A 13,719-nucleotide genomic window follows, 5' to 3' on the forward strand; every position below is an offset into this window, starting at 1 on the left:
GGACTCTAAAAACTACAATGCGTGAACCTTAATGTTTGAGTAAAGTTTCTCATTCCAAAGTTGTAAAGTAACGTTGAAATTCTTTTGCAAAAACTTCTGCTTTTACCGATTTCTATTTCACGCATTTCTCATTTATAATGATCTTTTTTCACTTTTTTTTATAAAAGACATTTGCTTTTCTTCAAGTTTTACACATGTATAACAATGGATAATTCAAAAAGTTTAATGGAAAAAGTTTACTGTTAATAAAACTAACATTAAACACAGTTATTTCTGTTGCCGTTAATTATCCAGTTGACTAGAAAAGAAAGTGAACTTCCTTTTATTTAATGATACTGCAAAAAATCTGAAATTCAAATTAAGACTTCCTTCACGCTAAAATTGACTAAATAGCACTTGCTGACTAAATAGCTAACTAGCTTTTAATCGTCAGTTTTGCAAATAACTGCCATTTTTTTGAATACTTGAAATGTAGTTTGATAATTTGAAAATTTTAAATTTTGTAAATAAATTTAATATTTTATTTTCTCACTAATATTATGTTCTAAATTTAGGAGTAATACCATAGAATACTTATAATTGCTTCAAAAAAGGAATAATAAAGAAACTGTAATGCAACTATTTTCATATTATCAAATAGATGATTGAAAAAATATTTGTTCAAGGTGGTTATAACAAAAGTTACCGTTTAATGCTTTCAAGACAGATTGAATGAGAAAAAAAGTGCCTCTCCTGCCAAGCTATTTCCGAGTATATACGTACTAAAAAGTACGTATACTGTCTAGTACGAGATGTAATATGCTAGTACCACATTGAGATCAAATCTGTACGATCTTGGGCTGCTGGAGTCAAAAAGGCTCTTTTCATATATGACACCGTCGGCAGTGAAGGAAAAATCGCGTAACTGCTTATCATCTATCAGGTGTAAACTAATACAAACATAGAGTCCATTCCAGTTGACAAATACTGATTAAACTTAGCATACACGTTTCATAGACCATGGAAATTATAATCTACAGTGAAATTGTTCATAATTCGACCAACAGATAGCTTTTTCCTCATACGAAGCAAGACGTTATGCAGTATGAAGGGTTTGAAAAAACTCATTAATCTCTGCTATAAAATCGCCCTGAAACATATAAAAGAACAAAACATGAAAGTTGACTATAAACTTGGTTTATAAGAATGGCAGAAATCTTCCAAATGCACTGCAAGAATATTTCTGTTTGAAAAGCTTAAAATATCTAACAAGTGCAAAATTATAATTTTAGACAAAATTTTCGAAATTAAGTTTATTTAAAATATAGAACACATGCAATTTTAGCTTTCTAAAAATATTTTAATTTAGTCTGTACTCCAATTAATTGCAAAGTTGTAGCAGATTTTGTGCTAGGTGATAACGGCAGATATATGCGGTGATTTAAAGTCTTTAAATGCTCTTATCTCAAAATCAGGTTTTTAACACCTTTTATACCACCATAAACACGATATCTCACATTGCTTTCAAAATTATTCTCTATACAATTTTTCATGAGTGCTTATGATTATAACACGCATGTTTTAAAATATGGACTAAGAGAAATAGTAGAATTTAATTTTTTATCATGTTTTTTCACAAAGACTCTGGCGGAAATTTTTAAAATTTGCTTTTTTAACTACATTGATCCCTAACTCAGTAGTATATGCACTTTCTTTTAAGATAATAGTTCAAAGCATAGTTGATAGCTACTTAAATAAAATCCTGAAGGTATTTTTTTGTTTTGGGCTATAGAATTTTTTCATAGTGTTTAGCGTATATGCAAAAAAATGACATATTTTTACCATTAATAAATAGCCATTTAATAAAAAATAATTAATTAATTAATAAAAAAAGATTTGCTAGTTTTTTAAGTTACACATAGTAAAAAATATAAACTAATTTTTAAAATTTTATATTGACATTTAAAAAAAAAGTTGTCGGAACTAGTCGGAAACCTTTAAAAAAACATGTCGAGGCAGGTTTTGAGAAAAACTGATTAGTCAATTTAAAAAACCTAGTAAGTTAAAAGTGTATTAGGTAAAGGAAGAAAGAGATTGAAGGCAATTTTCAAATAAAATTGGATTGAAAGCAAGTATTACGCTTCATGTTGCTATAATATATCCAGAAAATCTTCGTATTATATGAGCAAATGTAATGAATAAACAAAGTTTTGAGAATCCAATTTCATTCCTTTCTATTCTTTTTTTTCTTGCTAAGCAGTGGAAGCTTGAACTAATTTTTGTCTCTTTTATTCATTAATTTTATTTTAAATTGTTTAATGCCTGCCTGCTTGTGCGTCCGCCTGTGGGTCTGTCGGTCTGAAATATATATTTCAGTAAAGGTTTCAATCATTTAAACAAAACCTATGTTTGCCTGTTTTTTGTTTTTTACCAAACGTGAATATTTCTGCCAATTTCACGTACGCTTGCTTAGTAAAAAATGCTACATTTGTGTTTAAAACAACGCAAGTTATAAAGGTATAAAAGAAAATATCGATTCGATGAATCTTCTTCTTTTAAAATGATTTTAATGAAGTAAAAATTGGGTTGGGAAATATTTTATTTATAGTATTGTTGTTGTTGTAGTTAATTTATGTCGCACACTAGAGCTGACCGTCTGGGAAACACCCTGGAAGCTACTGGCGAATGTCTGGGAAACACCCCTGAGGATGATCCGAAGACATGCCATCACAATTTGGATCCTCTGCAGAGGGGATGGCAACCCCGCTTCGGTAGCCCGAAGACCTGCACGCGAAGTCGAGCTCCTTACGGTAGAACAGTTTAACGAGAACCAATACCGCACAACCTCGGTCCCTACGCAGACTGATCCAAGTGGTCACCCATCCGCACACTGACCGTAGCCAATGATGCTTGACTTCGGTTATCTGTTGGGAACCGTGTCTTAACGATCACTGCGGGACTACTTATAGTGTATTTTATACCATTAATAAGGATATTATTTAAAAAGAAATTACTATTAAAAGAAAAGATATATTTTCTATTAATAGAAAAAATATTAATTAATATTTTTAACGCTTTGAATAAGCTTGAATCTTTTACAAGTTTCATTATCTCAACGAGTTTATACGAGTTCAATCAACCGTTTTTCAAAATTTATTAAGAAAGAAATATTCAACAACAAATGCATATATACATACCTCCTCATTAAAAACAGTCTTACTCGTAATCGGATGCTATTAATCAAGTTGATACCAAACTTTTAATTAACCAGTTTTATTATTTGCAGAAAATGAGAACTAAACAAAAGATAAATTCAGCTAAAGAAAAAAGTAAAGACTATTGAAACAATATATCGATTACAACGCATAAAAAAGTAACTAATGGTTTGAGTAAAGAAAAAAAATTGGTAAAAAAAAACTCGAAACGATCTGGAAAAAAAATATTTTCTTAAAAAAAAAATTTACAATATTCAGGGTTGATGAAGTTAATCGATAGATTCTCATTTTACTGTTTTTGATCATGATGGAAATTAGTTATTTCTTTGTTGCAAATATTTTTTAGCAGTTCACTTTAAACAACACAGATTTTTTTTATCAACTAATCATAGATTATTTTTTTTCCTCTTAAAAAATCTATTTACTTAAGGTTCAGATTGTAAAGAACAGAAAAAATTTGCATTTCAATAAAACAAAAAATCTATTTTCTCTATTAAGATGAATAAGTTGGTTAATACGAAGAAAAAAAACTAAGTAACATAAAATAATGTAATCTAGTTTTAATGATTGAACGAGAAGAGAAAGTTTTATGAGTTAATTTTATAAACGTTATCCTTTGAAAAATCTAACTCTAAAAGAAAGTAATTTGTTTTAACTCGAGAATACGCGTATAATATTTGGATTTTTTGAAGCTTTAAATATAATACTGCTTTCGAAGTGCTTTCGTTTGACGATACTTGAATCAATTTTTATCTGCAAATCTTAAAATGATTAAAGGTAATGTAAGAATTGTTTGAAAATTTAGATTAATAATTTTGCTGTGTTACGAGTTTATTTAAAACTTCTTTGCGTTTCAGATTTCTTTATGGTTGTTTAAAAAAGAATTAAGCTATGTTAAATTTTTGGAATGATAAAATCCTTATTTTGAATGGTTCATTGAAGTTATTAGCAATATATGTCAAAAACGACGGAGCTATATTATTTCCCTAATAACTCTAAATATCAAAATTAGGGTTAGATTTTTTAAAGGATAACGTTTATAAAATTAACTCATCAAACTTTCTCTTCTCGTTCAATCATTAAAGCTAGATTACATTACTTCATGCTACTTAGTTTTTTTCGTATTAACCAACTTATTCATCTTACTAGAAAAAATAAAAATTTTGTTACATTGAAATTATTACTAATGTTATTAGTTATTAGCAATGGTCGTTGAAGTTATTAGGAATATATGTAAAAAACGACGGAGCTATTGTCTTTCACTAGCAACTGTTAATATCATTACTAAATATTAAAGTCACGGATGTTTCTGTTCAGGATTAGCTATAAAGATACCGGAAAATATAGCATATTATATTATTCTTGCAGATTTCGTCGACTTTGGTACATAAATTGATCTATAATTTCTATTAGAAAATTGAACAGAAAATTGAATTGAAAATTGTAACAGAATTAGTTTCATATTTACACTGGCTAAGTACCCGTCATACGCCCTGGGTAAAACGAAAAGTAAATAATCAGTATGACTGCATGAAAGATAAGCATATGTGATATGATTGCATAGAGATGTATAGAGATATTTATGTGATTGCATAAAGATGTGATTGCATAGAGTTGACTAATACTGACTAATAGAGTAGTATTAGTCAACTCTATGCAATCACATATATATCACACGCTATCCCAATTTTAAAAAAAAAGCTAAAATAATTCTAATATTTCTTTATTATTATTTCGTGAGCTGCCCGGTGACTTTATTAAATGAATGAAGCAAAATATGTTTTTGTAGTTCTTCTCATTAAAATGAATATTCGGTGCAGAAACTGTTACTATCGCTCTCAAGATTTTCAAATTTTACTACAATGACTTTGTTACAATTTTACTGCAATTATCTCCATTAATTTTGCAGTTTAGCTCCTAACTTATTATTTCAATTACTATTAACTTTTTGTTATTTAGTATTTATAGAAATGCAATTCGAAAGCTGAGCAATAAGCGAAACGAATTTCAAGCATAATTTCAATTCGGGCAGCATCAAGCTGAACTCGTTTTAGTTTGTGAAAATTTGTTTCGGAAGCACAGAAGATTATTGGGAATCTATATTCCAGGATAGGCTTGCGAAATTTAATATAAGTAGTTTATAGAGTTTTAGATGGTAACGAATTCGTATTTCCCGATTTTTGTTTAATTAAATATTTAACCATACGCTAAATTAATATGAATGATATAAAGGATATATACGCCAAATTTCAGGTTTATTGATGCAGTGGTGTTAGAGGAAAATATTCTTTTTATTCCAATTTCGAGAAAAAGCTTCAAAAAAAGAAACAAATAGAACTTTTGAACGTGTGACTCAATGCGTTTTTCGAAAAGTTTAAAAATACTTAAGTTTCAACAAAATAAATGTTAATTTTTTTTAATTACTAAAACTTGCACCTTATTTAAAAATATTGAGTTGTGGTTTTTGATCGAAAATCTCGAAATGACAACTTATTATTAAAATATTTTTTATTCATTTATTGCTCATAAAATGCATTTTTAAACAATGAGTTTTCCATACACTTCCATAATTCTTATTAAGCATGCGAGTTCTTCATACAATTCTTAAGTAATTAAATTAAATAACTTTTATGTAAGGTAAATGGAATAAAATTATGTACAACAGATGGTCATAGTATTTCGGTTATAGGAGATTATAGTAAGCCAAATACTGTAGGTAAGATGCACCAGTTTTAGTTAAGTTTTAACATAGGTACGTACATATATGATTAAATTTTTCCACGAAGTATCTTTCTGTAGTTTTTTTTTCTATTTATATCATAAAAAAGTAACTTTACAACTTTTAAAATTTGAATAAAACACTTAGTTATTTTGTAGAAAGAGTTTTTAGTATTTAAAAAGTAACTCAAAAATGTAGAAGTAAATGTATTCATTTTAATAAAATAAAAATAATGTAATGTCATATTTTTCATATTTCTGTTCACTTTACCATTCGTATAGAAATTATAACTTGTAGATTGTGAAAAAAATAATATTATTTTGTATTTACTGCGATTATAACATATTTCTAAAAACACATTTTATTATTTAGAAAATAACAGTATTTAACTTTCGTTATAAGATGTCACAGCCCTTGTATTATGACTTTGTTCAAAATGTACACAGATTTGTCATGCGAGAATGTTATACACTGGTTATCATAAATTAAGGAAAAATCACAAAAATAGCGATAACTCTTTCAAAAGTAAGCCAAACCGTGCAAAATTTGCATANAAGAGTTATCGCGATTTTTGTGAATTTTCCTTAATTTATGATAACCAGTGTAGTTCAGTTTGACTCCTCATAAAGCCCGTAGTTATGGTCTAATTTATATCAGTATTTTAACACACAGAAATTTCATACATATAAAACCACTGTGTAATAAATACATAACTTTCGTTACAAAATTATGTAGGCTTTCAGTTTTAAGTTAAATAAAAAATTATAAAAAACTAATTCTAATGTTGATCTACTTATGGAGTTCAAGCCTCTGGTATAAAATATTATTAAAATTAACTAAAAATTAAGAAATTGCAAGCAATTAGAAAAAATACCATATTTTGCATATTTATTTGAGATATGAATAAAGGTTATCTCCAATTTTTGCTCTAAAATGCTTTGATCAGGAAAAGGAAGATTATTTGTTTATTTTCCACTTTCTTATCTTATCAAATATATATTTCTTGATAAAGCGTATCTGGAATAAATAAAATTGTGACTTCAAAACACTTTAAATGTAATCATGTTTTCTTACAGGTTAGGTGAATGAACTGATGTCAAAAACCTATATCCTTAGCAAAAATGAGCACTAACCCAATTTTGCGCATTTTTCTTAAAAATTTAAAATGCAAGTCAAACCAAATAGCGTTGAAACAATCACCTATAATTGTTTATACCAAATTTTGTAGATATCTAACATCGTTAACAAGAGTTGGTGGCTTTAGTAACTACGAGGAAGAGAGATCAACATATAATCTAACAGTACCAACACATTTCAACTTTGCTTCAGATATTCTTGATCAATGGGCTTTTAAGGAAAAGGTAAGTAATGCTTGTTTTTATAAAAATTTAAATTTTTTACGTATTAAATTGTTTGCTTATGATGTACCTACTACACTGCGAAATATTCAGGATTAAATAGCTGGATCAAGTACCGGTACTTCGAGTGCGTCATCCGTAAAATCCATCTTACCGTAAAATCAATTTTCGCTGTAAATATTATACTGCAATTTTTCCAGAAATATATGTTTAATTAGAGTGATTCGATGGTTTTATGGTAATTATTACTGTAAAAATTACGATATATCAGAATTTTTTTCCGTAACATTTCGGTATGATTTTACGATAAAAAAGAACCGACACCCTGAGTGCCAATTTTTCTTACCGTAATTTGATTCAGAATTTTTCCCAGTGTACCTCTTACACTCTCAAAAAAATCAACTCAATTTCAATCATAATATGAGTCGAATTTATCTCAAACTTAGATAAGTTAACTTAAACTATTTCTCCGCTCAAGTTGAACCGTGGTATAGTGCAATCTAATTCAAAAAAGATTACTTCGCAGCCTATTTTAGGAGGACTTGGCAAGAATTAAAGTTTCAGATCCATTTAAAAGAAAGTCTCCATTTAAGTTGAGCCACGTGTGTGATGTTATGTAATCTAGTTCTATAAACATTATTTTGCACCATATTTTGATTTAATTTAGAACGTATGAAAGTTTCAATTCAACTTGGAAGAAAATCTTCGTTCAAGTTAAACCTTGTTACTTGATCTAGTTCAATAAAGATCTTTTTGCACCATATTTTGATTTAATTTGAAGCATATGAAAGTTTTAGTACAACTTGAAAAAAAGTCTTCCTTCAAGTTTTACCATGTTGTTATGTAATCTAGATTAAAACAGATCATTTTGTGGTTTTTGATTTACCTTAGCAAGCATAAAAACTTTAAATTTGAACAATATTGTAGTTCAAGGTTGTCCAAAATATCAAACATTGTGTTAGTCTCTAAATTTCAAGAAAATTTTAATATTCAATAATTTTCTATCATTAGGGGGACCGGAAAGTAATGTCGTTTTGGCACATTCGTTAGTCTTAAAACCAATTTTTTTTTCGACCCATTTCGATTCATTTTCGATCTGATATTGAAAGGTTATTTCTAACGAGGGTGAATACATTATTGATTAAAAATAAAATCTTGATAACAAATATCAAATGCACCGAAACGGCATTACTTTCCGAACCCCCAAATACCTTCTAACGATGTTTTAAATTGATACTTATCTAACTATAATACTGAATAAATTTTCTAAAATTGAAAATATGCTGGCATAAGATAATATAACATGTTCAATTTCAAGTGGATTATAACCCGTTCAATTCGATATCTTATAAAGGTTTCAGCAGTTTCATATATAATATGGTTCAACACACCGATTCTGATAGTTTAAATCATGATTCCAAGAGTGAAATATAAATAAATATGTGTTACTTGCATTTTAAGCACGAAGAAATATACTCTAGCTGCTTATATGTTGTCAGAAAAATCTGCTTAAAGATAAATAACATTGGAACAATAATTTCAGTATCGACACAAGCGGTTTTTATAATCGGTACCACGATTTAAATGATATTGTGGATGGTTTCTGCATTTTTATTCAGGTGTTGAATTAAACTATGCTTGCTTTCCAGTTTACTGATGTTGTTCAAGTTTAGTCATCTTCTTATTTAAGTTTTATTAAGATTTTATTTTGGTTTTTAATAAATTTTAGATAAATTTTAAATTTTCTAACCAGTTAAACTTTAAGGTTAAACGCTATGAATTCGTTAAATAGAATTCGAGAAATTAACATTATACTATGGTTCAAAATGCATCATATAATTTTTTACTTTATAATAATTTTAGTTACTTGAATTTTAGTTGGCAAAATATATAGTAATACATAAAAACGCAGTAAAATATTTATGCAGTAAACTATCATACTCCATACTATAAACTTCTTTGGTATTACTTACTGATTACTTAAACTAGCAAAATAATAAGAACGCCTTTAACAATGCTGCAATCAGTTGCAATATTTAAAAACAATAGAGAAGAAAAAATAGCTCCCCGCTTACTTTTTTTCCCTTATAATTAGAAGAAAATTTCCCAACTATAATCTCTAAAATATGCAAGCAGCTGTGATGCAAAAATTAAAGAACCAAACAACAAGCTTCATTACAAAACAACAACAAATTTAAGAAGAAAAGAACACGGTTCGTTGGTATATCTAAAACTTAATTTTTCAAATAAACTTATTTTTATAAGTTTTAAATTAATTTCTCGATAAAAAAAATAGCAGAAAATTGCTTCTTTAGACAGTTAGTCAGCTATATTAGCACTAGTTTAGAAGTAAGTTTATTTATTAATGCTTTTTGATCAATTGAAACAATTTAGAGCCTTCAGAAGTGGCTAAAAACTAAGACAAAACTTATCAAATTAAAAAAAAATAATCCGAATAAAATTGAATAGTCATAGATGCCAATTTAAGCATTTTAAAAATATCGATTTCTTTTCAGTTTAACTTATTTCTGGAAACGAACCCAGTTCTGGTAATGAACCAGTTCTGATAATGAATTCAAGTAATGTGTATATAAAATAACTATATAAAAAAAACTCTGACTTCAAAATTTATACAATGTTTCATTTCTTTATAAAATTCCTATTCAAAAAATAAATAACGTTTTAAAACGTTTTTATCTTATATCGAATTTGTTATATTTTTAGTCGATACACTTTAGAAAATTCCGGATTTCTTTGTTTTATTTTATTAATTTTACTTAGTTATTTATTTATTTACTTATTTATTCATTCGTTTATTTATTTGAAGGAAATAATCAAATCAAAACCCTACTGCCTTTTAATACTTTTTAACTATTCACCAGGTCTCAAATAAACTCAGAATTTTTACATATCCTATCGAGCATGTTAGTCTACGAAGTACGAACATCTTTTTTTTTAGGAATATTTTATTAGGAATAAAAGAAATTTATTAGGAATATTATATCAACATCAACACTTTTAAAGTTGAAAACAGAAGTGTGGAGTATTATTAATAAGGAACTATTAAGCATGAATAGTAATTGATGAAAAAAATACAGAGCATTCCTATTAACAACGAAGTGATATTAAAAGAATTCTTTGCAAATGTTGCCACAAAACGGTGTTATCAACCCTTATATTAATTATTTTCTTATGTTCAGCGACAGGGGTATACCTTTTTAAAATTAAAATGAGTATGACTAGGCGAATAAAAAAGAATATATTATTATGTGTACAATTAAGTTCAACGATATTAAGGCTCAAATCCGATTGACTTTTGTTGTATTTTTCTAAGGTACCGTTTAGTTGCCCCATCTGGCATCTTAATCACAATTTTATGGTATTTGTTTTGTTTACTTCCTTCAGAAAATCTATTAACGGTGCATTAATGTACCATCCTGTATCTTCGACAGGATAAGAAAAATTCCCATCTCAGCTAATTTCATAACTCAACCTTACTGAAACATAAATCGAGATGTAAACTTTTATTTTTTTTAAATATCACTTTTTTATTATTACCAGAATGGTTACAGAACAACCAATATCCCCGCATTATGGTTTGTTTCTGATGATGGCAAAGAAATAAAACTAAGTTTTGAAGAACTGGAGATCAAATCAAAAAGGTATGCATAATTTATTCAATAAATACCAATTACATTTCATTAAATAACAAAAATTCTGTGGAATGTATTATTACGAAACAAATGTGAGATCAACTAACTGGTATTAATTATGCAGCGGGATTTCCTTTCCATTTACATGCATGTCGTGAGCTAATTGAAAAATCCGACTCATTTTAACGTGCCAAACAACAAAGCTCATTGCAGTAAGCCTAAAAAATGGCGAGACAGTTTGCAAATTTTTCCACAACACATACATAAAAATTAATATGTGTGTTTGTTTATAAAGTATTGGTACTACGATTATAAAAATATTAGAACCAGCTTTCAGAATTAAGTTTATTATTACGTCAAATCTTTCCTGTTACGAACTAGTATTGCAAAAAAATTTATATAATTACATATTTTTATTCATAACTACCCTTTTATAACATATTTTTGGACATTTGAACATTTATGACTAACTACGTAAAGTCACAAGAACGAGCAAATACAAATTCGTATACAAAGTACTTGAGTAGCGGGGAAATTTATAGCCGATCTAAGCAAAAAAAGGTATCTGTAGTAATGTATGGAATTTTTCACCAATATTTGTAACAAATAAGTCAAAGAATTTCATTATATACACAATTATATATTTGAATATTTGAAGTTTTCAATGTTAAAAATCTTGAGAAATCGAATTTTAAACACATATTTTTTTTTAATTCAATTTCTTAGGAATTTTGTATTTTGACATGTAAAATTATATTCTTTAAAATGATGAAAAAAAATATTACCTTATTATTCAGAATTTTTTCAACTATTATTATATAAAATAATAAATTATTACTAAAAATCACTTTTTGCACAGCGTTGTATTTGAATAAACGAATTTTAAAATTATGTGCAAGAAATTTTTAATTCGTTTTAAAGGGCTTCGAGATGTAGTGAAATACGAATGAAATAAAATTATCATTAAGGGGTCTAAACTTTGGATCACTCTCCAGACCAAATTATTGGAACCTTATTCCTCGGAATGAGCAGAAATGCGAATCTATCGAAAAAAACAGAGAAAGTACATTTTGTGTCTGAAACTTAAAATATCGTCTGCACCAATTAAATCGCATATTTAAAGTCATCTCCACGAACTATCAAGATTGAATCCTAAAACATGAAGATCCGATCATTAGATCAAAAGTTACTCAGGATGATCCGTTTATTTTTTTGTGGATGCTCAATGTTTACATCAAAAGGTTTATGTTTAAAAAATTATGTATGTATAACATCTAATTGAACATTGCTAATATCCCACATTTTTAACTAATAATTTTGTCTTCAGAAATGCTCATCGTCATCATCATAGTTGGCCATACAGCCCAATGTGAGCCAATGCCTTCCTCTGAAGATTTCTCCATGAGGACTTCCGATTTATCTTTGATCTCCAATTCCTTTCAATAATTGCGAGAAAATCAGACTCCACTGAGTCAGCCCATCTCATCCGCGACCTTCCCCGCTTTCTTTTTCCAGTGGGTCTAAAATGCAGTATCTTTTTTATTGTGTTGTCGTCACTCATTCGAATCACGTCGGCGATCCAATCCATTCTATTTATTTTCATGTATTTAATAATATCCGGTTGCTAATAAATCTAGTACAGTTCAAAGTTAAATCTCTTTCTCCAGTTACTCTTTTCATTTACACCACCAAGTATACCCCATAAAATCTTTCTCTCCAATATTGCGATACAATTTTCCTCCAGTTTTGCCATTGTCCAAGCTTCAGAAGCGTATGTCAAGACTGGCCGGACAAGAGTTTTGTAGATTACGAACTTAGTTTTTCTAGAAAGAAACCTAGATTTAATAAATCTTCTTAGCCCATAGATAGCCCTATTCGCCAGATAGAGTCGGTTTTTTATTTCATCAGTAATTCTGTTGTCAATGGTAATAATTGATCCTAAGTAATTAAAACTCTTCACTGTTTCAAATCTATACGAATTTATTTCAAGATAGGAGTCTGGGACTCTGTTTCTTGAGAATTAAGTGTATTTTGTTTTCTCTACATTTATGACCAAGCCCATTTGCCTTGCAGCCACCTCAAGGGCAAGAAATGCCTCTATCAGGGCAGGAAGGGAACGAGCAATTATATCAACATCATCAGCATATGCAAGCAGTTGTACTGATCTATTAAAAACTTTAAAAATACTAAATACTCAAATTTTAAAGATTGCGAACACTAAATATTTTTAGTAACTTAGTTAGTAACAAAACTTCGAGTAACTTTATAAGTAATAAATTATTTGATTGAGATGGAATATTGATAGCAAATTTGATTTAAAATTAATGTTGCGCACTTAAATTTTTTTTGAATAAAAACTTACTATCTGTCAAACATTACGATAAAAACTTCTTATGAAGATGATACAAAACACAAGTGTAATGAAAATGTTGAACATTATATTATAAACAATCACTGAACATGATACAAAGAACAAATGTAAACACAATCTGAGCAGGCAATCACTGAGAAGGGTGCAGAGTTTCACGAATAAACAACCATTCCCACAAAAAGGAGGATTCAATTTGTCATGAATACACTACTATCTACTTTCCTCGTTTACAACTATTTTTCGAAGGCTCCGTCATCTTATGAAATGATGTTTTTTTGCGAATAATATGCTATTTTTATAACTGCTGTGAGCTTGCAACAGTTACTCATGACTGTAAGGTCCAGTACAGCCAATCTAAAGCGAGTTCGTAGCCAAAAACACCTTACATATTAACCTAACTTTCTTACGTTTAGTTTTTAAATAC

The 13,719-nt window shown here is 28.4% G+C and overlaps 1 protein-coding gene across 1 annotated transcript in view; it reads left to right on the plus strand.

The window, feature by feature from the left end:
• The first annotated feature begins 6,955 nt into the window (after nucleotides 1–6,955).
• Nucleotides 6,956–13,719, plus strand: part of LOC107446563 (acyl-coenzyme A synthetase ACSM3, mitochondrial) — a 54,920-nt gene continuing 48,156 nt past the window's right edge. The window contains exons 1-2 of the mRNA XM_043040278.2: nucleotides 6,956–7,274; nucleotides 10,833–10,933. Coding sequence (XP_042896212.1) covers nucleotides 7,035–7,274; nucleotides 10,833–10,933 — 341 coding nt within the window. The 5' untranslated portion in view covers nucleotides 6,956–7,034. The remainder of the gene's footprint in view (nucleotides 7,275–10,832; nucleotides 10,934–13,719) is intronic.

Source organism: Parasteatoda tepidariorum, chromosome 7, assembly GCF_043381705.1.
Source record: "Parasteatoda tepidariorum isolate YZ-2023 chromosome 7, CAS_Ptep_4.0, whole genome shotgun sequence".
Taxonomy (NCBI): Eukaryota; Metazoa; Arthropoda; class Arachnida; order Araneae; family Theridiidae; genus Parasteatoda; species Parasteatoda tepidariorum.